Source organism: Zea mays, chromosome 3, assembly GCF_902167145.1.
Source record: "Zea mays cultivar B73 chromosome 3, Zm-B73-REFERENCE-NAM-5.0, whole genome shotgun sequence".
Taxonomy (NCBI): domain Eukaryota; kingdom Viridiplantae; phylum Streptophyta; class Magnoliopsida; order Poales; family Poaceae; genus Zea; species Zea mays.
The window spans coordinates 190,376,029-190,404,010 of record NC_050098.1 but is presented as its reverse complement, the minus strand read 5'-3'; the positions used below and the strand labels follow the sequence as shown (position 1 = coordinate 190,404,010).

At 42.0% G+C, this 27,982-nt stretch overlaps 1 protein-coding gene and 1 long non-coding RNA gene across 2 annotated transcripts in view; both read right to left on the bottom strand.

Annotated features, from left to right (window-relative positions):
- The window catches only part of LOC103651067 (probable inactive serine/threonine-protein kinase scy1), a 35,545-nt gene extending 10,616 nt beyond the window's left edge, over positions 1-24,929 (bottom strand). Inside the window, exons 1-18 of the mRNA XM_008676662.3 lie at positions 24,575-24,929; positions 23,327-23,425; positions 21,284-21,435; positions 21,049-21,121; positions 20,463-20,585; positions 19,856-19,964; positions 19,464-19,543; positions 19,239-19,320; positions 18,943-19,082; positions 18,708-18,818; positions 18,505-18,621; positions 18,323-18,412; positions 17,840-17,893; positions 17,697-17,771; positions 16,542-16,617; positions 16,324-16,423; positions 614-683; positions 111-184 (exon numbers count right to left, since the gene is read on the bottom strand). Coding sequence (XP_008674884.1) covers positions 111-184; positions 614-683; positions 16,324-16,423; positions 16,542-16,617; positions 17,697-17,771; positions 17,840-17,893; positions 18,323-18,412; positions 18,505-18,621; positions 18,708-18,818; positions 18,943-19,082; positions 19,239-19,320; positions 19,464-19,543; positions 19,856-19,964; positions 20,463-20,585; positions 21,049-21,121; positions 21,284-21,435; positions 23,327-23,425; positions 24,575-24,700 — 1,751 coding nt within the window. The 5' untranslated portion in view covers positions 24,701-24,929. The remainder of the gene's footprint in view (positions 1-110; positions 185-613; positions 684-16,323; positions 16,424-16,541; positions 16,618-17,696; positions 17,772-17,839; positions 17,894-18,322; positions 18,413-18,504; positions 18,622-18,707; positions 18,819-18,942; positions 19,083-19,238; positions 19,321-19,463; positions 19,544-19,855; positions 19,965-20,462; positions 20,586-21,048; positions 21,122-21,283; positions 21,436-23,326; positions 23,426-24,574) is intronic.
- LOC109944877 (uncharacterized) lies at positions 5,398-13,427 on the bottom strand. Its single transcript, XR_002268174.2, has 2 exons — positions 6,653-13,427; positions 5,398-6,575 (listed from the first exon to the last, which is right to left on the bottom strand). It is a non-coding gene; the product is annotated as an uncharacterized lncRNA (long non-coding RNA).
- Positions 24,930-27,982: the final 3,053 nt, after the last annotated feature.

Here is a 27,982-nt window from a genome sequence, read left to right as displayed (position 1 = left end):
GCCAAAAGTGTGGCAGTGAACCGACTCAAAGTGTGGCAATGAACTAAAACAGGCCCCGGTTATAAACAATATTTATTTCCTTTTGACAGCCAAGATGTAAGATAGCTTACCCAAGTAAACCTGCATTTCCAGGCTTTAACTTAACACCAGTACTTTCAGCCACCCTGTTGTCTCCCGTATTAAGCTATAGGACACAAAACTAAAACATTAGAGAACAAAGGAAGAGCAAAATTGACAATACAGAAAGGTAAAGTAGAATAGTTACTAATTTGCATTAGTAAACATACAGCAGATAACCTTATCCCAACAAGAGAGGCTCTACAAACATTTTAACCCTTGAAACTAAACCATGAAAAGTACCAAAACCCTTGAATCTAAATGAAGATAATTCAAATAACTAGCATTGACGAATGCTTGCCAGTTCTGTTTTTTGGTAGGATCCAGAACCAACTGCAGTGATTTTTACCTTCTGCCCTACTCAAGTCTTAAGACAATGAGTGCTTCAGAACATATAAAGAGAATACAACATGTGGCACACCATTAAAAGCAAAATATTGGTTGGTTAAAGTGATCCAGCAAAGTAGATACATCATAGGAAACTAGATATGCATACCTTTTCATGGTGTTGCTTTGCTATTTGCAAGAACTGATCAGTAGCCTGGAAAGCCTTGGTCCGGACATCACTATAGAAACATCAAAGAAATTTGCTATAAAAACCAATGCAGAAAAGTATGTTAGCAAGACACTGTTGCATTCAAAGTGGAATGGCATCAAGCACTTTTCTTTTAGCAACTGTGCATCTAGTGCTCAAACAATTTCTCCAATTTGATCTTTGTGCCGCATGCTACGGAATCGTGGGCCCACAATTATGACAATAGGTTATAATCACAAGTCACTCCACAAAAAGAGGGGAAAGTAGACTATTATAGACAAATGATAGTACCACATACAGACATGGATTGAATGGTCCCATGCATTAAAGTTCCTTGACATCAACAATCTAAATCAACTTGAATGTAACAAGTATTCATTAGCGATTAACATGCATATATCAAACCAAACCTAAAAAGAATCCATTCCAATCTTTGGGCCTTGAATTATCCACAACATGTCCTCATCAACCAGCTGTGGTGTGATGTCATGAGCTGATATTATCCAGCAGAAGGGGTTGACATTGTTAGAATATGCTATACATAGGCTACGACCTTAGTTGTCCAGGATCTTATGGGCTAGATTAGAAACCGACTCAGATTAGAAGTTAGAGATAAAATAGAACAGAATGCATGTGTCCAGTTTATTTAGAGTCAGAATCGGTTCAGATGTTGTAACCAAGCAGAATTCCTCTTGTAATAGGCGGTTCCTGCCTGTATAAATATACAGCTCCATCGACCTTAGAGGTCAAGGCAAGCAATTTAATATTCTGGTGCCATGTTTCTTTCATGGTAAAAAGAGCCACCTCCTCCATCTACTAGCCAGCATCTTGATCAAGAGCAAGTCAACATCAACCTCACCGGCTCCATCCAGCTCTGCAGTACCAACATCTCTCCTAGGGCAAAGTGTTGCTGTAAAGCTCAACAAGATCAACTTCGCGCTATAGAAAGCGCAAGTTCTACCCATCCTTAGAGGCGCGCAGCTACAAGGCCACCTAGATGGCACGGCTGTAGCGCCCAACGAGAAGATCTTCATCAAGCAGGACACAAGATGATCGACGGCGTCAACCCAGAGTGCTTCCGATGGGTCGCGCTTCCAGCAACAGGTCCTTGGCTTCTTCATGACATCCATGACTCAAAAAAGTCATGGGTCAGGTTCCCATCTACGGAACACGCCATGAGGTGGTCAGAACTGCAAAAGACCTACACGTCGCAAGCAAGAGCCCGAACCATGAACACACGGACTGCCCTAGCGAATACAAGAAAAAGTAATATGACAATGGTTGAATATATTGCCAAAATGAAATCTCTTGCGGATGAGATGACATCAGCAAAGAAGATTATTGATGGTGAAGAACTTGTCTCATGCATTCTGGCGGGACTTGATGAAGAGTACAACCGGGTGGTCTGCTCTGGTGACCCGTGTTGAACAAGTCACTGCAGCTAAAGTATTAGAGATAGTCTAGGTATATTCTAGATTGCACATTTGACTGGCAGCTTTCCATGTAACTAGATGTATTCCTTATACTCCAAGCCATATTGTCACTATACATTAAAGGTCACCCACCTTCATTGGGGTGTGCAGCGTTTTCCAAATCATACCTCTCTACATGGTATCAGAGACCGGGATCAATCTCTCCCAGGATCTTAAATCTGCTACCCCCAACCACCTTCTCCAAGCGTCGCAACTCTCCCAGGCGACGCCAACCTCTTCCTCCATGTCTATGGTGCTCATGTCCGTGGATTCCACGGTCGAGTCAACCATGTCTGACACCCTCATGTCCACTACCCCAGGCACCATGCCAGCGCTTGGGGCTTGCACATGCTCGCCCTCGACACGAGCACACAACCCGCACTGGGCGTACCCTCCCTGCACACCACCAATAGCAGCACCTCCTCTACAGGGGCCGAGGATGTCCTAGCACCGAGCGGATGCTTCATCCTCTACATGGCGCCACTGCGAACTGTGGTCACCCACCCCTACGCCACCGTCTCCGTCAGGTCTCATGTCACGATCACCCTGACGATGACGGGTTCCAACTACACCAAGTGGACGTTCTTCTTCAAGTCCTTGTGCGGTAAGTCTGGCCTCCGACCACACATCAACATCACAGCACCTCCGCACCCTGACGATTCTGATTGGGATCAAGCGGACTGTTGTGTTCACTCCTGGATCTTCGTTTTTGTCGACGACTCTGTTGTCGACCTTGCCATGGACACCGACAATACCACTGCCTGGGCACTTTGGCTCACCATTGAGGGCCTCGTTCGCACCAACAAGCAGTCCCAAGCCATCTTCCTCAGCCACGACTTCCACTCCATGACACACCAACAAGCAGTCCCAGGCCATCAGATCCTCAACCAATGGAGCAGGTGTGAACATTAACAACATTGGTCATGTTATTGATACCCCAGTTAAAACCTTGTATCTCAATAATGTCTTACACGTTCCTCATGCCACTAAGAATCTAGTCTCAGTTCATTGTCTTTCCAAAGACAATCATGTCTCACTTGAATATTTTTCTTATCACTTTCTGATTAAGGGTCTAGATACGAGGAAGATTCTTCTCAGCGGTAGATATGCAAACGGTCTCTAACCCTTACTGAGTCTCCGACGAGGGGCTCTTGGCGCCATCAAGATGTCCCCTCACTAGTGGCATAATCGCCTTGGTCATCCATCCTTTCAAATTATTCAAAAGTTAGTCAGCCAAAATAAGACTATATGTTATAGTGAGCTAGAAGAGTTTGTTTGTGATGCCTGTCAACAGGCAAAAAAAAGTCATCAACTTCCATATCCTACATCAACGTGTCCCGTTAAAACCCATTAAACTTGTGTTTTCTAATGTATGGGGTCCCACTCTCTAGTCTGTAGGTAGAAAAAGGTATTATATCAGTTTTGTTGATGATTTCAGTAAATTGACCTCGGTCTACGCTCAAATTTAAATCGGAAGTGTTATGAAAAGTTTGTTGAATTTTAAAACATCATTGAGCGCCCCTTAAACACCAAGATCGTTGATGTCCAAACTAACTGGGGAGGCGAGTATCAGCGTCTGAACTCGTTTTGATCAAGATCGGTATCTCACACCTAGTGTCTTGTCCGGTTGTCCCCATGCTCATTAGCAAAACGGCCCTACTGAAAGAAAGCATCGCCACATAGTAGAGGTTGGCCTAGCTTTGCTTGTGCATGTTTCAATGCCAGTAAAATTTTGAAATGAAGCATTTCTTGCTGCTGTTGCATACCTTCTAAATCGCAGACCCACCAAGTTGCTTGATTATTCATCTAAATTTTTTTCAACAATCTCCTAACTATCCTCAAGGTTTTTGGGTGTGCTTGGAAGCCTAACTTGCGTCCTTACAACACTTGCATGCAGTCATTTAGGTTAGTTAGTTGTGTTTCCTAGGATACAACACCATGCATAAAGGCTATAATGTGGTGCAACTGCATTCATATTTCTTGAGATGTTTTTGACGAAGAAGTTTTTCTGTTTGTTGAGCTTCACCCTAATGTCATGCAAGAGTGCAAGACTAAGGGCTGAAATCAAATTGTTGCCTTCCACCCTTTTACATTCATCTAACGATGACAGTGGGACTTGTAATACAGTTGATCCTTTGTTGTCCAATAATTCATTTGACAATGCTACTAATGAAATTTATGAAGCTGCTATTGGTGACAGGCTAGAAGATGTTGTACAGAGCTCTATCCAGGTTCAGGAGGGTGGTGTGCAGGTACAACAGCCAAACTAGCATCGTGTGTCTGCACAGAAACGTGTTGTCTCACCTCACCTGGTTTACCAACGGCAAACCAAAAGAAGGGTAGATGAAACTAGACCCTGTACAGACCGCACAGCACCTCAAACAAAGTCCTGCAGATCAGGTCTTTGATGCGCCTAATCACCATGAAGCAGCATCACCGAGCTCTATTGATCCCTCAAGCAGCGCAGAAATTAATGTAGCAAAACCTTCAGATGATTCAGCATCATCAGAGTGCTTGGTTTCATCAGGACCAACAGCTCTATCACCTTGACGACCTCTCGTTCCCACAATTTACATAGAGCAGCGCCCTCCAACAAGATTACAAGATGGAACTAAATATGGTTGTTTTACCACCACTGATGAACCTCAAGACCTGTTTGAAGCTCTAGGTGATGACAATTGGAAGAATGCCATGAATGGTGAATTTGATGCGCTGATGAAAAATAACACTTGACATCTAGTTCTTGCTGGTTAGGCCAAGAATGTTATCGACTGCAAGTGGGTATATAGAATCAAACGGAAGGCGGATGGAAAGCTAGACAGATATAAAGTTAGGCAGTTGGCGAAGGGCTTTAAGCAATGATATGGCATAGATAATAGATTATGTGACATTCGGTCATGTCATGTGATCAAAACAGCTACTATCAGGATCGTTCTATCCTTAGCAGTTTTTAGAGGATGGACATTAAAGCAACTTGATGTTCAGAATGTATTTCTTCATGGCATTCTGGAGGAGGAAGTCTACATGAAGTAGCCACCAGGATATGAGAGCACGTCACAGGACACACAGCCCAATCATGTGTATAAGCTAGCCAAAGCTATTTATGGTGTAAAGCAAGACCCAAGGGCCCGGTATTCTCGACTCGGTGATAAATTGCTACATCTACATTTTCCGGCTTCAAAGGCGGACACTTCTTTATTCTTTTATTTTTTTCTCGAAAAACGCAAGAGGACTGCGCTTTAGATATATATTAAGAAAAGAGAGACAAGGGTCTAAAGAGACCCAAAAAAACAACGCACTCCCTATGGAGGCCAGTAACACTCGTACATGAAAGGATCCATAAAAACACACACACACTCCCTACAGCAACCTATGCAGGGGGGCAGCCAAGAAGGAGAGCCCTTTGGCTCCAGCAATTTCCCAGCCTCTTCTTTCCTCATATGCATGCTCCATAATCAGAGGAAGGCTGGGAGACCCTCCATCAAAAATGACTCTATTACGATGCTTCCAAATCAGCCACGATCCTAAAATGATGAGGGAGTCAAGACCTTCCCTGACCAGACCATTTGCTGTCTCTGATACCATCTCCCACCAATCCATAAAGGAAACTGCATCTGGCTGTGGGGCTAAACTATGCAGCCCAAACTTTCTTAGCAGGTTGTACCAGAAAACTCTTGAGAAGACACAATTCACGAGCAAGTGGTTCAGGGTTTCACCTTGCTGGTCACATAAAGGACATCTGATAGGGTGATTCAATCCCCTTTTTGCCAAGCGATCAGTTGTCCAACATCTATTATGTGCCACCAACCAAATGAAAAAACAGCACTTTGGTGGAGCCCAAGATCACCAAACCCTTTTATAGTGCCCAAAGGTGGTAGACCCAAGGAAAAAACCAATATAAGCTGACTTTGCAGAGTATCTGCCATTCAATGATAAGCTGAAAATGTGTCTATCCTCAGTGTTAGGCTGCAGCACAAAATCTACGAGGAGTCGAGGATATTCCAAAGGTGTAGATAATCTACAATGGCTCCAACTGTAAGAGCCCCTTTGATGTCTGCAATCCATCGTCTGTTCAATAGGGCCTGCTGCACAGTCTTCTGTTAATAATTCTTTTTGGAATAATGCTGAATAATCTGGGAGCAATATCTGAGACCCTTTTGCCATGGACCCATATTTTATTCTTATAGCAAGGAAAGTGTATCAATATTTCTCTTGGTCTACCATTGATGACATTAAAGTTGCTAACTCTTCACAGGATGCTATTGATGTTGTGCTTCAATATTTGAGTTCAGAGTTTGCATTGAAGGACCTAGGACAACTCCATTACTTCCTTGGAATTGAGGTACACAAAACTTGCGATAGTATTCACTTGCCTCGGACTAAGTATGCTTCAGATTTGCTTGGTAGAGTTGCAATGATGAATTGCAAGCCTAATGCGACTCCGCTGAGTACTTCAGAAAAGTTAATAATTGGTAAGGTGAACTACTAGAGGATGCAACAGGGTACATAAGCATTGTTGGTGCCTTACAATATTTGATTTTGACACGACCTAATTTGAGTTTTTCAATCAATAAGGTTTGTCAATTCTTGCATGCACCCACTACTGATCATTGGAGGGCTTCCTCCTTCTCTTCCGGTGTTTGGATGTAGGCGTCGTCGAGTTCCTTTGTCCATGTGGGATCCGTCTGGGGGAGTCGGAGCTGCTCGTCACTTGTGTTTGAGCTCGGCAATTGTAACACCTCAAAATCTCATTCTAAAAATTATAGTAAATTTTTTTTTTCGAAGATCTTGAATTGGAATTTTTTTTCTAGTTCCCATAACTTTTAAAGTCACATCTCTAAAAATAAAAGTTTTCTAATAAAAGGATTAACAAAATAGTTCTTATATGAAATAAATTATCACTTATATAAGTGTCCATAAGGATATGTGTAAGAGAAATTTCTTTATAGAGATTATACAATATAAAACTATGTTCCTTATATTAAATAGGTGGGATTTACACATTTAAAAGGCAATGGCTTAAATAATAAATAAATAAAAATAAAATATATTGCATATCATACTAGATCTTGAATTATGCATTTAATTTGAATTTAGAAACCCAATTCATGGTTGAATTTGAAAATTTACAAATCTAAATAAGAGGTAGAGAAAAGGAAAATCAGAAAATGGAAAAGAACCTAACCGGGCCTACATCACCCTATTCGGCCCACCAGGAAATTATACCGCGCCGGCCCAGCTGATTTTGGCGCCGACATCATGGGCCCACCGGTCATCTTCACGCGCGCGCGCGCTCGTTTGTGTGTCGCTGCCAACTCGGGCCCGCGCGTCAGCGCTTTCTTCTCCCTCGCGAACGAACGAACTCGCCGCGAGCTCCGCGTGCTTCTCGGGCGCCGTTCCAACCACCGCGCGGATTCCGGGTCCGAGGTTCACCAGCGCGGGGGGTGGGGAACTAAAGACTCGACCGTGCCGTAGGTACCTGCCTATCGTGCTCTTGCCGCTGTTCCACAAGCACCATCGCGCCGCCGTGGGTTCTTCTTGTTCCGCCACAAGTGAAGCTCGTCGTAGCTGGGACTCTGTCCTCTGGGTTGGCCTAGGCTGGGTCGCCATCGTCTAGAGTGGCCGTCCGCGACCTCAATTGGAGGGCGGACCTTGGGGAGCGCGGGTAATTCCTCACCGTGATCCCGCCACCGTCGTACTTCCGCCCATCGCCGTGGCCACGCTCCTGTGCCTCATTCCGTCGGTAAGAAACCCATCCAATCGACTCGCCTCGTCCTCCTCTACGTTTAGCTCGGTCCAATTTGGGTTTGGCGCTCGGGAACGGCCGATTGGCAGCCTCGCCGGCGTGCTCCGCCGAGCGTGCGGGGCGGCGCCGCCGTGCGGGTGTGCTCCGTTGGGGAAAGATCGTGCGCCGTTGGATGCAGTTCGGGCGGTCCCGATTGATCTTCGCGTACCGCTTCGCGGGGTCCCTCGTGGCCGTCTGATGGTGATCGGGCGGGTGTCGTGTGCCTGGGTCGATTGGCGATCCGGTCCGTTGATTTGGCATCCGATGGCTATGAACCGGACTGGTTTATAATAGCGAAGATCGGATCCTAGCCGTAGATGTAGGATCGTGCGGCTCTGGTCGAAACATACCCCTTCGGCCAGGGATTTTTGTTAAAGAGACCCTGAGTAAAACAGAAACTAACCCGCCGTCCACCGCGGGGTAGGTCTGGGTCTGCTGAAGATTTATAGATTAGCCCCTGCACTTTCTAGTTTTTGGTGCGCAGTCCAGACAGGGAATAAACTATGGAAATTCATTTAGAAAATGATTAATAGTGCAAAATTAATCCCAGAAACTTCTTTAATTCCTAGAAAATACATTTTAACTCCTTTTTGACTCGTTCCAGTTCCTATAATTTTGTAATATTATGGTTTATCATCTAGTACCACTGTTTTCACATGAAATACACATTAAAATTTGTACTCTATTTAATCTTGTACAAAATACATAAAATCTTAAGAAATTCATAACTTAAAATCTATAACTCCAAAAATTGTGATTCCTGTTCCTAGAATTTTATTTCAATATGTAGATTATTAATATGTATTTTGCATATATGTTTGGTGTAATGTTAATTTTGCCTACACACTGTTTGTTTGTATTGCTACAACTAGAGCGAGGTTACGAGTCATCTGAAGATCATCCTGGTACCTGGAATCTCGAGTCCCAGGCAAGTTGTGCCCTTGATCACTTCTTTTACCCACTCATGTTCTAATTAATCATAATGATCTGCATAGGTTAATTTTGATGGGACCTAATAGGTTACCCTAGTTTGTTTATCCTGAATACCTTGTTTAACCCCTGAATCACTTGGGTAGTTCTGCTACTGCTTTATATGGTTTTGGGTTAACATTTCATTATATCTATGTTCCAATTATGTTGTTATTTTATTTATGTTCATGACAAGATCATTAAATGTTAATTGGAACATAGAGCTTAACTTGAGAAACACGTGCCACCACAAGGGTTTATGGACGCCCTTGGCTGATTAATTAGGAAAGCTAGTGGAGGACTACCTTACCCGAAAGGGGCAAGGGCAGTAGGGGAGTGGTCAGTGTAGGGAGGCCCTCGGGAGGATTTTGCTGCGATGGCGGTCCTGCAAGGGATTCCTGCATTGGAGCTTCCTATAAACTGTAGCGGGTTTTCTGAAGCTAGTGGAACTTTGTAAAGGCCTCGTAATGTTACCCTGCCTCGCCTCCTCGGTAGAGGTGTATGGGAAGTCGCGATCCCTTGGCAGATGGGTAACATGACTTGTGGGTAAAGGGTACCACCTCTGCAGAGTGTAAAACTGGTATACTAGCCGAGCTCACGGTCATGAGCAGCTCAGGACTCTCTGATGATTAAATTATGGAACTTAAACTCAATTTGTCATATGCATTGCATCGCAGGTGATGTTGTTACTTTTGTTCTACTATTTAATTGGGTTGGTATTTACTTATACTTAGTAATTGCTAATAAAATTTTGACCAACTTTAAAAGCAATGCTCAGCTCTAACCATCCTCTTTGGTAAGCCTTACACTTCACGTGAGCTCCCACCTTTGGCGAGTTCATGCACATTATTCCCCACAACTTGTTGAGCGATGAACGTATGTGAGCTCACTCTTGCTGTCTCACACCCCCCACAGGTCAAGAACAGGTACCGCAGGATGAGGCGCATGGAGGATGCTGTGACGAGTTCGTGAGAGGTCTAGGCCGTCGTCTCCCAGTCAACTTTGGGTTGCTGGACCGTTGTCTCCTTATAATGTAATTATTTATTTATTTTTGTATAGAACTCCTGTTATGTAGTAAAGATGTGACATTCGATTATGTGCCATGATTCATCATATGTGTGAGACTTGGTCCCAGCACACCTGGTGATTATGTTCGCGCCCGGGCTTTGGACCCCTAAAACCCGGGTGTGACAGAAGTGGTATCAGAGGAATGTTGTCTGTAGGACGAAACCTAGATAGAACTGGACAACCAATATTTACTTACATCTGCTACTCTGATTCTTTTCTAAACTTATCTTAATCTTTTCTCATCCATTTCCGCATTACTCTGATTATTCTTACCTTTTTCCTTCTGAAGACAAATGTGGATTTCACACTTTGAAATCCTGTGCCTAAAGTGACTTTAGAAATAGGAGACCTACTCTTAGGAACAAAAACAAAACTATTTTTATAGGTATTTGTATGCTTGAGTGTTTGTTCTTATGATACTTGTCTGATTTGGATCTTTGATTGAGTGTGATGAGTTGTGGAGTAATGTCCACAATTACATCTGCATATACGTATAGGCTTAAATAGAATTCATAAGAAAACTAAGCAACTTAGATTATCCTCCATTAAAATGTATCTATCTCATAGAGATCCCTCTAATCTTAAAAGACTCTCCCATATCTTAATAGATTCATCGTATCTTATAAGATTCTCTCATATCTTACTAGATCCACCTCATCTTAAAAGGTTCTTCTTACCTTAATAAATTCATCTTATCTTGAAGAGATTTTATCTTATCATAACATATCTAACTAATCTCAAAAGATTTTAACATATCTTAATAATACATATTCTACCCTGTTGGACCTATCTAACCTAAACTAGTCTAATCTAGTCATATCCAATCTAATCTAGATCTTATCTTACTAAATGTGACCTAATCTAGTGTGGTCTAATGTTATCTAGCTTAATGTGGTCCACTTAAACAGATTAATGACACTAGTAGAAGAGATTAGACCCCACTAGCCATGTATTAACTTAACTTAGCACATTGGATCAACTCAACCATGAGCTAACCCAACCCATAGAGCCATGATGAATGGTATAACCTTTCTATTCCCACCTAACAACACACAAACTTTTAACCTACATCTTGTAGTCTATCTCACCCATATATATCTCTCATCTTGACAGATTCTATCTTACCCTTGGATATTCACCTTATACGACTGGTTACCCCAATCTGGACATAAAACAAAGATTAAGCCCTACTAAAGAATCTTCAGATTATAACCAGCTACTAGCTTATTCATTCCGCTTATTGAATAAATTTCTTTGCAAAACTATTACCATATGCTTCTAACTTTCATGGTCAATACCAGGAAAGGAAAGATTACCACACAACAGCAAACAGAAATGAATCCTCCAAACCCTCCACCTATTGAAATCGATCAAGTGGTTGCTGCCCAAAGACTGGTAATACAACAATTAACAGACCTGGTGACCGAGATGCAAAATCAGATAAGACAAGAACGCGAGGAAATACGTCAAGTCCGCCAAGAAATAAGGCAAGCGCGGTTGGAGAGACAACAACAACAACAACAACCTCCACCACCACCACCAGCTCCACCAAGCTACATAAACATATATATAAATTACTACTATTTGTAAGATCTAAATGTTACTTTAGTTAGTGGATGATATGATATTATTTTAAGAAGGAATAATAAGGTCTAATCGACCCCATGTCTTGCTACTAAAGTATGCATCATGCTGAGATTTTGTTTGTCCATATGTGTTGAGATAACATAGTTATACCTTTTTCTTACAAATCTCGAGGACGAGATTATTTTTAAGGGGGGTAGGATTTGTAACACCTCAAAATCTCATTCTAAAAATTATAGTAAATTTTTTTTTTCCGAAGATCTTGAATTGGAATTTTTTTTCTAGTTCCCATAACTTTTAAAGTCACATCTCCAAAAATAAAAGTTTTCTAATAAAAGGATTAACAAAATAGTTCTTATATGAAATAAATTATCACTTATATAAGTGTCCATAAGGATATGTGTAAGAGAAATTTCTTTATAGAGATTATACAATATAAAACTATGTTCCTTATATTAAATAGGTGGGATTTACACATTTAAAAGGCAATGGCTTAAATAATAAATAAATAAAAATAAAATATATTGCATATCATACTAGATCTTGAATTATGCATTTAATTTGAATTTAGAAACCCAATTCATGGTTGAATTTGAAAAATTTACAAATCTAAATAAGGGGTAGAGAAAAGGAAAATCAGAAAATGGAAAAGAACCTAACCGGGCCTACATCACCCTATTCGGCCCACCAGGAAATTATACCGCGCCGGCCCAGCTGATTTTGGCGCCGACATCATGGGCCCACCGGTCATCTTCACGCGCGTGCGCGCTCGTTTGTGTGTCGCTGCCAACTCTGGCCCGCGCGTCAGCACTTTCTTCTCCCTCGCGACCGAACGAACTCGCCGCGAGCTCCGCGTGCTTCTCGGGCGCCGTTCCAACCACCGCGCGGATTCCGGGTCCGAGGTTCACCAGCGCGGGGGGTGGGGAAATAAAGACTCGACCGTGCCGTAGGTACCTGCCTATCGTGCTCTTGCCGCTGTTCCACAAGCACCATCGCGCCGCCGTGGGTTCTTCTTGTTCCGCCACAAGTGAAGCTCGTCGTAGCTGGGACTCTGTCCTCTGGGTTGGCCTAGGCTGGGTCGCCATCGTCTAGGGTGGCCGTCCGCGACCTCAATTGGAGGGCGGACCTTGGGGAGCGCGGGTAATTCCTCACCGTGATCCCGCCACCATCGTACTTCCGCCCATCGCCGTGGCCACGCTCCTGTGCCTCATTCCGTCGGTAAGAAACCCATCCAATCGACTCGCCTCGTCCTCCTCTACGTTTAGCTCGGTCCAATTTGGGTTTGGCGCTCGGGAACGGCCGATTGACAGCCTCGCCGGCGTGCTCCGCCGAGCGTGCGGGGCGGCGCCGCCGTGCGGGTGTGCTCCGTTGGGGGAAAGATCGTGCGCCGTTGGATGCAGTTCGGGCGGTCCCGATTGATCTTCGCGTACCGCTTCGCGGGGTCCCTCGTGGCCGTCTGATGGTGATCGGGCGGGTGTCGTGTGCCTGGGTCGATTGGCGATCCGGTCCGTTGATTTGGCATCCGATGGCTATGAACCGGACTGGTTTATAATAGCGAAGATCGGATCCTAGCCGTAGATGTAGGATCGTGCGGCTCTGGTCGAAACATACCCCTTCGGCCAGGGATTTTTGTTAAAGAGACCCTGAGTAAAACAGAAACTAACCCGCCGTCCACCGCGGGGTAGGTCTGGGTCTGCTGAAGATTTATAGATTAGCCCCTGCACTTTCTAGTTTTTGGTGCGCAGTCCAGACAGGGAATAAACTATGGAAATTCATTTAGAAAATGATTAATAGTGCAAAATTAATCCCAGAAACTTCTTTAATTCCTAGAAAATACATTTTAACTCCTTTTTGACTCGTTCCAGTTCCTATAATTTTGTAATATTATGGTTTATCATCTAGTACCACTGTTTTCACATGAAATACACATTAAAATTTGTACTCTATTTAATCTTGTACAAAATACATAAAATCTTAAGAAATTCATAACTTAAAATCTATAACTCCAAAAATTGTGATTCCTGTTCCTAGAATTTTATTTCAATATGTAGATTATTAATATGTATTTTGCATATATGTTTGGTGTAATGTTAATTTTGCCTACACACTGTTTGTTTGTATTGCTACAACTAGAGCGAGGTTACGAGTCATCTGAAGATCATCCTGGTACCTGGAATCTCGAGTCCCAGGCAAGTTGTGCCCTTGATCACTTCTTTTACCCACTCATGTTCTAATTAATCATAATGATCTGCATAGGTTAATTTTGATGGGACCTAATAGGTTACCCTAGTTTGTTTATCCTGAATACCTTGTTTAACCCCTGAATCACTTGGGTAGTTCTGCTACTGCTTTATATGGTTTTGGGTTAACATTTCATTATATCTATGTTCCAATTATGTTGTTATTTTATTTATGTTCATGACAAGATCATTAAATGTTAATTGGAACATAGAGCTTAACTTGAGAAACACGTGCCACCACAAGGGTTTATGGACGCCCTTGGCTGATTAATTAGGAAAGCTAGTGGAGGACTACCTTACCCGAAAGGGGCAAGGGCAGTAGGGGAGTGGTCAGTGTAGGGAGGCCCTCGGGAGGATTTTGCTGCGATGGCGGTCCTGCAAGGGATTCCTGCATTGGAGCTTCCTATAAACTGTAGCGGGTTTTCTGAAGCTAGTGGAACTTTGTAAAGGCCTCGTAATGTTACCCTGCCTCGCCTCCTCGGTAGAGGTGTATGGGAAGTCGCGATCCCTTGGCAGATGGGTAACATGACTTGTGGGTAAAGGGTACCACCTCTGCAGAGTGTAAAACTGGTATACTAGCCGAGCTCACGGTCATGAGCAGCTCAGGACTCTCTGATGATTAAATTATGGAACTTAAACTCAATTTGTCATATGCATTGCATCGCAGGTGATGTTGTTACTTTTGTTCTACTATTTAATTGGGTTGGTATTTACTTATACTTAGTAATTGCTAATAAAATTTTGACCAACTTTAAAAGCAATGCTCAGCTCTAACCATCCTCTTTGGTAAGCCTTACACTTCACGTGAGCTCCCACCTTTGGCGAGTTCATGCACATTATTCCCCACAACTTGTTGAGCGATGAACGTATGTGAGCTCACTCTTGCTGTCTCACACCCCCCACAGGTCAAGAACAGGTACCGCAGGATGAGGCGCATGGAGGATGCTGTGACGAGTTCGTGAGAGGTCTAGGCCGTCGTCTCCCAGTCAACTTTGGGTTGCTGGACCGTTGTCTCCTTATAATGTAATTATTTATTTATTTTTGTATAGAACTCCTGTTATGTAGTAAAGATGTGACATTCGATTATGTGTCATGATTCATCATATGTGTGAGACTTGGTCCCAGCACACCTGGTGATTATGTTCGCGCCCGGGCTTTGGACCCCTAAAACCCGGGTGTGACAGCAATGATGGCTCTGGATGGGCTTTGTGTGTGGTGCATCTGTTGTCTGGGTTGTTTGTGTATTCTGTGTAGGTTTCGGGCCCGGTTTGCCTTAAAACTGGGTCAATTCTATTCTTCTTAATTGAAAGGTAGAGCTACTGCCATTACGTTCAAAAAAAAGAGAATTCTCAGATATTTCAGGTTCACTCTTGGACATGGTCTCAAAATTGTGAAGTCTACATCCACGCTTATGAGTGCCTTCTCTGATGTAGATTGGGCAGGTGACATAGATGATAGACGTTCAACAAGAGGCTTTGCGGTATATCTTGGTAGAAGTCTGCCATCTTGGTGTGCTCGCAAGCAGCTCGAAGTCATTAGGACAAGCACTAAAGATGAATATAAAGCCATAGCTAATGTTGAGGCAGAATTGATGTAGGTCCAGTCACTTTTACATGAACTAAAGGTTCCTTGTCCTCTTGTTACAAGGATCTGGTGTGATAACATTGGAGCTAACTATCTACAGAAAATCCAAGGTTTTATGGCAGTATGAAACAATCTTGAAATTGATTTTCATTTTGTGAGAGAAAGAGTAGCTAAAGGACTTTTGGAGGTTAGATTACATCTATAAAGGACCAAGTTGCATATGGCATTACTGAGGCACTAACTATGAAGAAGTTGGCTTCATTCAGAGACAATCTTAACTTGTGCAGGTTATGATTGAGGGATGTCAGAATATATTGTACATAGGCTACAGCCTTAGTTGTCCAGGATCATATTGCGCCAGATTAGAATCCGACTCGGATTAGAGGTTAGAGATAAAACAGAACAGGACCGCATGCATCCGCAGTTCATTTAGAATCAGAGTCGGTTGGGATGTTGTAACCGAGTAGTATTCCTCTTGTAATAATCAGTTTCTGCCCGTATAAATATACAGCACCATTAACCCTAGAGGTCAAGACAATCAATTTAATATCCTAGTGTTGTGTTTCTTTCAGGCATTGCACAATGACCTAGTAGTAGGTATGCAGTAGCACAGGGTATACAGCAGATTGGTGATCAGAGACCTGTTGGGCTTGAGTTTGGTGATGAGCCAAAACCCAAGATAGACTAGTGCCTCCTATCTTTAATTTCCCTTGCTTCTTCTGTCTACACTCTACAATATGTCTTTAATTTCCCTTCCTTCTTCTGTCTACAATATATGTGTCAAAAATATGCTGATTACACTTGTGCAATCTTCATCAAAACACATCCTTCCATGTGCCCAAGATGGTACGCCTGGTCTAGCGCCATAAAAACCTTACACGCGATCATCTATTTCAGATCCCTAGAAATTTTACAGGGATGAGACCTGTTGTTACCAACTAACAAGGAGAAATTAGAGATTGAGCTTACCTATCTGGGTCAAATGTGAGGACAACAATGTTAGGCAGGATGCGAGTTGCAATCTCTGTCATTTCGTAGTATGAACCAGTGACACTCAGTGCCATGATTCCTACCATGAAGCAAGAGTAAATAAATGTCAGGTATGGTACAAAGCATTCACATTTGCTCACAAAAAAATACTCATAGACCTAACAATACTAAAACAGCACGTTTGCAAAGGTATGTACCAGCTGCTCTGGCCGGAGGGAAGGTATCACGTAGTGCACGAACTGTGAATGCATTGATCAGTACTCTCTTCCTAGTCTGTTATATAACAAAGCCTTGTCAGCAAATAGGCAAACACTATGCTAGAATTAACAAATAAAATCCATCTCCAGGCTAATATGGATAAAGTTCTATTTTTCATATATATACAGGATTACAGGTTAATCCTAGATAGAAGTGGTTTTCGTAATATCTTTTCTGTTCTGTAATCATGTTTCTGCAGCAATAGATAGTGTTGAATACCCTTAATCAGGAGTACCAGTCAGGTCAGCTGTGAAAAAAGTGTCTTCAACAGAAACATAAACCTTGAACACAGAAGCAGAAGCCTATACAGAAAATGGACGTGTTCATATTTGTACCTTTTTGTGTTTAAAGCAGATTTCAATCAAATGGACATCCAGAGCATAAGAAACTCAAAAAAAAACATATACACAACTGACATCTATATCTATATCTAATATTAAAAGGAGAAAATTTCTTCCTCCAAATTTCCGTCCTCTCTTCCCCAATCCGTCCCTACACTTCCCCGAGCATAATAGGTATGAGGACATATCTGGTGCACATGGAGGATTGGTGCACATGGTGCACATATTAAATCATCATCACTCATTTTAAATCTAATGTCTCTAGTTGATCATTCAATTTACAAATAACACCTTCCACCACTACACACCACCACATTGGAGGGTGTACTTAGCAAAATATATCAAAAAAGTAGAGACGTTAGATCTAAAATGAGTGGTGATGATTTAATATGTGCACCATGTGCACCAATCTTTCATGTGCATTAGATATGTTCTCAATAGGTATAGCCAGTTTTACTAAAACTGGTAGTATGTGATGAATTAGAGATAAGAATCCTGATTCTCACAAGCGGTGCTCATGGGTTAGAATAGTGTGTGTCTAGCCTGGTCCGATATCCGATACCAATATGTATTGGAACAGATGATGTCGCGCGCTCCGATGCAGCATACTGGCATGTTTGGTAATATCTCTAAAAGCTATTTTCAATGAAATTCCCTAACACAACATATTCAGTATATCTAGTTAGTACCTAACATGGAAAAGGATAATTAAAGGAATACAAATAACACAATAGTTGCATCTTTGAGACAGACCCCATCATTCATGTAGCTTGCAATATTGCCAAGAAGAATTGTAGTGTTCGTCCTGATTCCAGGTTCTTCATCCACCTGTCACAGAAAGCAGTGTCTATCATAACTGCAGTATAAACCTTTTCAAATCCAAAAGTGAACTTCACCTGTAGCTTAGAGAGATATTTCAAGAGAGATCCTGAGATTGTACGCTGAGATAGCTGCAGCAACATACCAGACAGTCACTCATCAGGAAGTATAGTTTTTGGCAAAAAAAAAATCAGTGTGTTAAAATCTCAGAAATGTTCCATTAAAGCATGACATGGCAAATTGTTGTGTTATGTGCACACTCCTGCATCTAAAGGCAGCATTTATCTTCTTAATATAATGATGTGCAGATCTCTTGCGCGTTCGAGAAAAAATGAGTTCATTCAACAAAATTGGTCACAATAACCTTAGAAAAACACATTTACAGAATAAGACTGAACACAAGGACAATATTGGTTAGTGGTTACCAAATCACAACCAAGAAAAAAACAAATTTAGAAAAATTGACAAAAGAGTTATGCTTTTTCATAACTAAGGCCCAGTCAGTTTATACTATCTCACTGATAGACCCATACCCAACAGGAGAATAAAGCAAAACTCACTTTTGGTGCTAATATGAGCATTGACTTTAATGTCAGTTCACGGATAGTACCATCAGTATCGGAAAATCCAGTTGCTACATGAGGAAAAACCTAAAAGGGAGATCATTAGATAGATATATTTATGCAGACAATTTTATGGAACAAATACAGATGTACGATTGTCCACAAAGTATATCACATACTTGTTCATCAACAGTTTGAGCAGACATTGATTCCCCAAACTGATCTATGTGGTGCAAAAGACATGCTCGGATAGCTCGGTCATTGGAGGCAAAAAGCTTGACAATAGTTGGCAAGACCTGAAAAGAGCCGGCATTCTCTATTATATCAGATTACTTGATAATTCATAAGCAGTGTTAATCGCAATAAGTAGAGAAAATGTCACCTTGATACTAAATTGGTCCGTAGGAAGCCAGGAACCCATCTTTAACAAAACAGTTAAGGCTGGAGCAGCAGCTGAGCCAAACTCAAGAGAAGAAGCCAAGACAGGGAGCAGCTGTGCACAACGTAACCCAAAGTATACCCATAAAATCACCCGGCTGGTTTGGAACAAATAAACGAAGGTAGAGAATAATCATGAATCAAGGAATAGAGGGTTCTACTTGAGACTTCGGAAGTACCTTTTTCAGGACTATCTCACGGGGAAGCTGTTCAGCTATATTGGGAAGCTTCCGGAAAAAGCTGTCTTTCTCAAAGGTGTCTTTCAAATTAAGAATTTCCATGAACTGGATAGTCTCTACTAACTTATTCTGGAAAAACTCTGAAAACAGAGAGCCAAAGACACCATTTCAGCTTTTCGAACAAATGCAATTCCCACATGGAGGACAATAATTGTGATAAGACTATGCACTGAAGAAATGTGATAAATGTCACCCCAAAAGTTGACTGAACGACATGAAAAATATGTTGAGCTTACCGCTGTTGTCAATAAGTTTTGAAGGATTTAGTCTACGAGTAGGTGTGGAATTCAAGAGCCTCTGGTAATCTGGAAGTAGAGACTACAGGGAAGAAAGTAGTCAATAACCAAAAAGACACAAATGCATACAAACTTCTACAGTTAGAACAGTGAAGAAACTCCAAAACCAATAAATGTAATTGCATGGTGCAAAATAAGTGATGAGGTGAAATCATGTGAGCTAACCTTTGGGATTGAAGCAGTATTTCGAAGGTCCTCTGTTCTAGCCAGCTTTGCACCAGAAAAGAGTTCATATATTAAACACCCTGCAATGAGTGTCATGTTCTCCTTGTTTCAGCTTTCAGGAAATAACAACAATTCAACAAATGAAGAAGAGTTGAAGACCAACGAAAGCAAACAAGTAAACAACAGACAAGTTCAAATGGCATCAGTTTATCAATTTATATTTTGGCACTTCTGTTTAGCCCCTCATGACTTTTATGTAGAATACAAAAGCTCAGTACTAGTATTTAAACACTAGAACACAACTTCTCCCATATATTGTAACCAAAAAAAATATAAACAATTCCATAACAAGCATGCCATGCATGAGAAACCATCAAGAGATTTATGCTCACCCAGTCCCCAAGAATCAATGGCCCACGGAGGTGATTTTCTAATTGAAGCCCAATCTGACTTTGACAGCTCCATTGGCTTGTATTGCATCCCAACTAACCACTCAAATTGCTGCAAAAAGAAAAACACATACATGGGAACAAATTCAGAGAAATTAAACATTTTATTACTTTATTTATCAAGGAATGTGAAGGGCAGGCATGGTGCAGCAGTGAGAGGTGTCTCACTGAGTCACCAAGTCACGGATTTAAAGCAGCCTCTCCGCATTTGCGGGGGAAAGGCTTGCATCGGTTTATCTCTTCCCCAGACCCCACTCATGTAGGAGCCTCCTGCACTCTGTCTGCAACTTTATTTATCGAGGAATGTAATTATACAGCCCATCTCTTCTCTTTGATTTCCATGGTACATTGGTACTAATATGAATTAAACCCTTTTAACTTTTCTGGCCAAAGTTGACCTTAACACAACAGGTGTCAAAATAAAACAAGTTTCAAATATATTAGGTAGGAGCACTGTTTGACTTTGAGTATTACCCAAATGACATCGGAGAGGGAATTGTACAGGCAACATGTGTAACTAATATAAATAAGGTGCAGATCAAGTCCTTACCAGCATGGGGCTACCAGAGGCTTCATTGTTAGCATCAAATTCTGACAGAACATCGAAGGCATGAAGCTTCCAATCCAGGGTTTGTGTAACAACAACACTGGCTAAGCATACATTCCCATGAACCTATATTGATCAAGTGATTGCAAACAGATCATTTAAGAATCAAATCATTTACATCATTTGTAATTTCTAATTATGTGTTAAGACCCCACTGTTTTGATTTAAGTGCAATCCATGTTCCGATAACATCTGTACAAAGCACCCTCCTCATTAATCAAAACAAGGAAATGTTCTAGGTCAAGACTGAAGAACGACAGAACAAAAAAACTAACCTATTTTAAGAACAACTGTGCTGCAAGCAGCTAACACAAATTCATAACCACATGATTCATAAGATTGCTTCATCATCTATAACTAAATAAAACATTGTTACAAGCAAGAAGGAATTATCGGAACAAAACAATGTAAATCTACATGGAAATGTAACAAAGCAACAAAATGGAATGTTTTATCTTGCATCTAAAGAGAATAAAACGAGCCAGATTGCATTTTATGTTCAAAACTTCAACTTGATGCAGGAACTTACAAGTTTGCAATCATTATTGAGAAAGCTCACAGCTTTGGATATCTGATGAAGCCCCCATGCAAAGTACTCATCTCTGCACCATTAATCATAACGACAAAGTAGTTCAATGTCCAAAAAAGGAAACATTAACAGAACTGAATTAAAACCTACTGAAAAAATGCTAGAAACTGCAGATTTTTTTTCTTTGTGAAAAGAACATTTTGATAAACACAAAGCTACAAGAAGCTCACGATACCTCTGTGTACCACCAAGATTCAGTTCCTTGAGCTTTTCAGAAAGTGGCATAACAGGCTCTGTTACAATATAAATCGTGTGTTTGATGGCAGGTCCATCCGCAACTTCTGCTTCAGTACTGTGTAAAAAGGATAAGATATTTGGATGCCGCACCTGCAGTAACCAAAGCAGCAGAGGAAACAAAAGGTCAAGTTAACTAAAAAAAAAAGAAACATTATGTAGAAAATGCTACTTCTGGTGAAAGTAAGATATAACAGAAACAATTCAGTAGTGTTGTGGATAGAAGAACACATAGAAGTATATAATGTTGAATGCTGAAATATTGCAAAACATATATATATATATATATATATATATATATATATATATATATATATATATATATATATATATATATATATATATATATATTTCTGTCAGGGACAGTGGCGGACCCACGTTATGGCCAGCGAGGGCCCAAACCCACGCTCGAATTCTGAAATTCAAGGGAAATTAGGCCTATGTACTGTAGCTCAGCAAGCCCAGCAGTTAAGAGGCCCTCGCTCACTTTTTATCTTGGGTCCGCCCCTGGTCAGGGAGGCACTGTTCACACGGTTACTGTAGCGCGTTAGTTAGGGAAGAGGTAAGGATTAGATCAGATTTGGTTGATAAGGATTGGATCAGATTAGTTGGGAAGAGATAAAAAAATAGATCAGGTTTGGTTAGTTGGAAAGAGATAAGTCGGTCGTCTCTGTAAAAGGGACACTATTGTATCAGTTAAGGTAAGCAAAAATTAGAAGCAAGCCTTCTTCTTGCCCGGTCATGGGCAGAGGCCCTCGGCCGGCGTTCCTGCAACTACAACTCCCTCTCCAATTCCCCAATCCCATCGTAGTCCATAACAATCTAGTATCGAATAGCTTGGGTTTCGATCTACACCGCTGCTGATTTCGTCCAGTCCTTCATCCTGTGTACTCAGTGTCGCATCTTCAAGCGACAGCGACGGATTGGCTTCCTTGCTGCCCAGTCCTCTGCATCAGCAGCCTTGCTGTTGAAAGCCATAGCCACCTCTGCTGCCAATTTCGTCACGCCGCCGTCCCCAACACTGCTGACATCCACATGGGCAGTCGCTGCGCCCATGGCACTGTCGTCGATGCAGCCATCACCTTCTCCATGGGCAACGCCAATAGGGGAAGCCACGGCTCAACCATCACCATCTCCATCGATGGTGGACTTGTGGGCCAACATAAGGGCTGATCTCGCGAAGATGCAAGCCTCGCTCCTGGTGGTTGAGCAGGGGCTGCTGCAAATCAAGGCAGCGATGCAACGTGAGTGGCAGTTGGCGTTGGCCGCATTGCGCCAGACGTTCGTGGTTGTGGGTCTGCATGTTGTTGCTCGTGGCTTCCTTGCACGATGGAGAGTGCAGAAGATGCGCAAGCAGGAGCAGGAACACCTAGCGTGTGTTGGAACTCAGCCACTGCAACGTCACCTTCGCTGGTCATTGAGGCCTTCGTTGGACCGGTGTCATCGCGTATCTTGGTGTCATCTTCTTCCTCCACAGTGCCGAACTTAGATCAGATCGGAATAATTGGTTTGTTGGGCAAAAGATAAGGATTGGATCAGATTAGTTAGAGAAGAGAAAGGATTAGATCAGATTTGGTTGATAAGGATTGGATCAGATTAGTTAAAGAAGAGATAAGGATTAGATCAGATTTGGTTAGTTGGAAAAAGATAAGTCGGTCGTCTTTATAAAAGGGACACTATTGTATCAGTTAAGGGTAAGCAAGAGTTAGAAGGCTTAAAAGCAAGTCTTCTTGCCCGGCCGTGGGTAGAGGCCCCCGGCCGGCGTTCCTCTACAACTCCCTATCCAATTCCCCAATCCCATCGCAGTCCATAACAATTTCATCTTCTTTTTTGGCACTTTGCCTTCTAGTTTGGCCTATATGTTTTTATGACGTTGTCTAGATTTTCTGAAAGAAGGCTTTGTACACTGCTCCTCAAGTCTAAAAGGTACAGCACTATTGAATATTGGTAATCAGAAACCCAGTGACTGAAGTTGTTAGCTTACCGTTCGTAATCTCTTAACACCATTACGGCCAGCAACCATGTGTCTGTCCTGAGGGTTGCTCCCTGACAGAGAAAAAATTGACACAGGTGACCCATCATCCTGTCGAAGACAAGGCAACAAACAATGTTGGCAATGACATACAAAAAAACTCAGACAAAATAATCATTTGGTGGGAAAAAATGATAAACTGCTTAAGAAATCAAAATTGCATACGAAAATTCAGTATTAATGGTAAACCTATGATGAATAATAAACTCCATTGACAGTGCGCAATATCAGTGACAAAAACTTGAGTGGTAATATGACATATGTTCGCTAAACTTCTGTGTATTCAACAATATATTAGGAATTACTAGTTTTGCAAGTCATCCAAGCAGGGGCGGACCCAAGTAGGGCCGAGTGAGGGCACAGGCCCCCGCTCATTTCTTTGTTCTAAGTACTAGAGTCTAAATTTTCACCATGAGGTCCCCTGCTCAGTCCAATTTAAATGTCACTGCTCTAGTATTTTGGTGCTCGTCCTTACAAGTATGCCCTCAGTCATATTTTGTCATAGGTCCACCCCTGCATCCAAGATTTGATTATTTGCTTTTATCGTCTCCTCAGCCTACAGCTGACGTGATGTAATAGTGAGATAAGATGTGTGCACAGTCAAACAAGCAGTCGAAGTTTAAATAACTGAACATAAATATATCACACAAAGTTGGATGTATGGTGAATGCAACATAAGAGCTAGTAGCAGTAACATCCTTAATATACTTTGACTCTCACCAAGTTGGGTGGCATGGCACTGTAAATGAGCTCCATAGTCAAACAAACATATCGTGGTTTAAATAACTGCACACAACTACGTATATCACACAAAATCTAAAGTACAACCAAATACCTTCATTGGCATAACCAGACTAGCCTCGAATCAAATCTACAATGAATCCAGCAATTATGCTTCTAAAGGCTACAACAGTTAGCAATAGTCCAACATAGTCACACCTACCCCTAAAACAGCATTCGAGTTCTCAAAATGCTACAGAACGCACACCCACAAAATCAAGGGCATATGCAGCCACATAGCACATGAACCACACAGCAAAGTGCACGCCAAGCATACCATTCACAGCTCGTTCCTCCCCAAATTCGACAAGCGGAACCAGTTCTGCCGAACCGCGCCAGTCGACGAAGCAAAACAACGACACATCCAAGGGGGGGTCTGATCGATCGGGTGGGAAGGGGTGAAATGATGCGGAAGCGTACCTTGGAGGTACCGCGGTGGTGTGTCCATGAACCCCAGGCGGATGCGTATGTCTCACCAATGGTGTAGGGGAAGTCCTTGAGCCCCGATCCGGATCCCGCGACCACCTCCTTGAGAAACTTAAACATTTTCCACTACGCCTCCTGTGCTCGATCCCCCGTCAAATTTGGTGCAGCGCTTCGTCCGCCTTGACTGCCTCCTAGCTTCGTCGGGTGACCAGCGCGCCGACGCGGCGAGATAGATCCGGGGAGGTGAAATGTATCGTCGAGGGGAGAGGGTGAGCCGGTGAGGGGAGAAGGGGAGAGAAAGGGCCCACCTGGAAGAGAGCGCACAAATATTTTTTCAGATCTTTATCTACCGTCGCATCATTTATCGTCTACCCTTATCTATAGTCACTTCGGTGCATAATCTTTATCGTATCGACAGCTACTACTATATAAGTAGTCTCTAGATGCAAACATGCAAGTAAATCTTCTGATTCGTTAAATCATGATCCAAATATAACGGTAGTTTATTAGTTGTTTTTTAATAAAGCTACTCGAACTCGTGGTGGAAAGGTTTAAGTGTTAGGTGTCGTTTGGTTCATATATTGGTAACATAATGAGTAATCGATAATGTTATATTATGTTTATTTAAGTCCAACCGTAATCGATACTACACTAAAAATAAATAACGGCTTATTCAAACTTGTTACGCTGGTACTCGAATGTGAATCATTACCATTATCATTTACGTTACGTTTCGTGAACCAAACTACACCTTAAATACGACATATGACTAGATCATGATTAGACAAATCAAGAGGCTCGCTTGCAACTAGAGTTTGGATGCATAGCAGTTATTTTCATCTTTATCGTCCCATCGGTTTTTCTTTTACAGACTTTTAGCTAAAATAAAAAAGGACATCTTTTATTGTAATAAAAAAATATTTGATGCTCAACAGTGGGAAACATCAGTCTGTTGAAAAGGATAAGAAAGAAGCATATGATGGATAGTTCATCATTACCATTGACGAGTCTATCATGTTGCTTCACTATGTCAAACTCATCCTTGGAAAATTTCTAGATCATGTCTCAACTTTACAGCAATATTGTAAGTGCAATCAACCCTAATTAAGAGATTTGATGATTAATGGCGAAACAAATAAATTTTATAACAAGTTTGCTCCTAGTATATGTTCAGTTATTGTAAAGACAGAAGGTGTATCAACTCTAATAAGTAAGCGAAAAAGGAATGCGTCAAGGACAATGTATATACATCGTTCGGCTCCTTGATGTGATTCCATGCGACAATCCCGTAAAATTTTATATTTCTTGAGTCATAGAATTCACCATTCTTGTAAGAGAAATTTGTCAAGGTAAATGTGTTTGCAAAAGCTCAAGTATCTCACTTTCAAAAGCTATTTCAAAAAGACAAACTCTTTGGACACTCTGCGAGTTCAACTAGAGTGAGGTTTTGGGGTTAGAGAACCTCCCTATCCTCAGGGGCAGTTCAACCTGTTTTGAGTAGAGGAGCTCTGTTGGGGTCGTGCTTCGGTGCGCCGAAGGTCTCACACGAAGAAGCAGCTTCGGCTGAAGCCGTCTCCAAGAGATGGCCGAAGGTCCCTTTTCATGGAGCTTCGGCGTTTTAAACCGACATAGAGATAGAATGACCTTTTTATACATATAGGTCTGAGTCAATGCTATAAACTTTCGCAAGGGGCATAATTGTAATTTGTCACAGGCTGCGACCTGTGCCTATAAATAGATGAACAGTACCTCTGTACTATTCACGTGAACCTGTCATTTGCTTTCGCATCACGCTTGTACTTTTGTCTTCCGCAGGACCGAAGGTACATTTGTAATTCAAAGTCATTTATATTTATTAATACAAGTAGAGATAACTCTATGACAATATTTAAATGTTTACTTCATATTTTATAATCTATGTGAATGCTTCATTCTTCGTTGTTATGCTTACGAAGGTATATCCTTCGTAACCTTCGTCCGAGATGCTTTATATCCCGAAGGGATATATCGTTATGGAGGACGAAGGACCTTAACACTTAACATTTTTTGTGTTGCCTTGTTCTTAATTCTTAGCATTTGAGAACAAGTCTCCAACATTGGCGCCCACCTCCGGTCAACTCACTTCCACCTTTCTGAGCTGATGGCTTCGTTCAACACTCAAGCTGGAGCTGCTTCGGCTTCGAAGCTGGTGCTCCCGATAACAGGCGGTTCTTGTTCAGAGCCAGCTAACAAAAAGCAGAAGAAGGAGGCTCAGAGAAGGGTGCAGCATGTTGGAGTGCAGGGACCATTCATTAAGTCAAAATGGTCTCACATTCCAATTACTTTCTCTCAGGAAGATCTTCAGCTCAAGGACTATCCTCACAATGATGCTATGGTCATTTCTTGTGTGATCAAAGGGTTTCTGGTTCACAATGTCCTAGTTGACACAGGCAGTGCAGCTGACATTATATTTGCCAAAGCCTTCAGACAGATGCAAGAGCCTGAAGACAAGATTCATGATGCTACGCACCCTCTTTGTGGCTTCGGAGGGCGGCAGATTGTGGCACTCGGGAAGATTACCATGCCGGTAACCTTCGGATTTGTTAATAACACAAGGACTGAGCAAATTGTGTTTGATATTGTTGACATGGAATACCCCTACAACGCCATCATTGGTCGTGGTACCCTAAATGCTTTTGAAGCAATTCTTCACCCAGCTTATCTCTGCATGAAGATACCTTCGGACCAAGGGCCTATTGCTATTCATGGGAGTCAGGAAGCTGCCAGAAGGGCCGAAGGAAGCTGGACTGATTCCAAGGCAATCCATAATATAGATGGAGTTGAAGCTTGTGAACAGTATAAGTTCAGGAGGGAAAAAGCAGCTTCGGCTGATCAGCCGAAGCCCATGCTGCTGTGTGAGGATATAGCAGAGCAGAAGGTGCTATTGGGCTCGCAATTATCTGAAGATCAAGAGAAAACCTTGATAAGGTTTTTATTCAACAATAAAGATGTTTTTGCATGGTCAGCCAATGATCTTTGTGGAGTGAATCGGGATGTTATTGAACATTCGCTCAATGTGGACCCATCCTTCAGACCCCGCAAGCAGAGGCTTCGGAAAATGTCTGATGACAAGGCCGAAGGGGCTCGCAACGAAGTAAAAAGACTCCTAAGTGCAGGAGTTATCAGAGAAGTGAAGTATCCAGAATGGCTAGCTAACACCGTTATGGTGAAGAAGGCCAATGGAAAGTGGAGAATGTGTATTGATTTCACAGATCTCAACAAGGCTTGTCCGAAGGATGAGTTCCCGCTGCCACGGATAGACTCTTTAGTTGATGCAGCAGCTTCTTCGGAACTCATGAGTCTCCTGGATTGTTACTCAGGCTATCACCAAATCTGGATGAAAAAGGAGGATGAGCCGAAGAC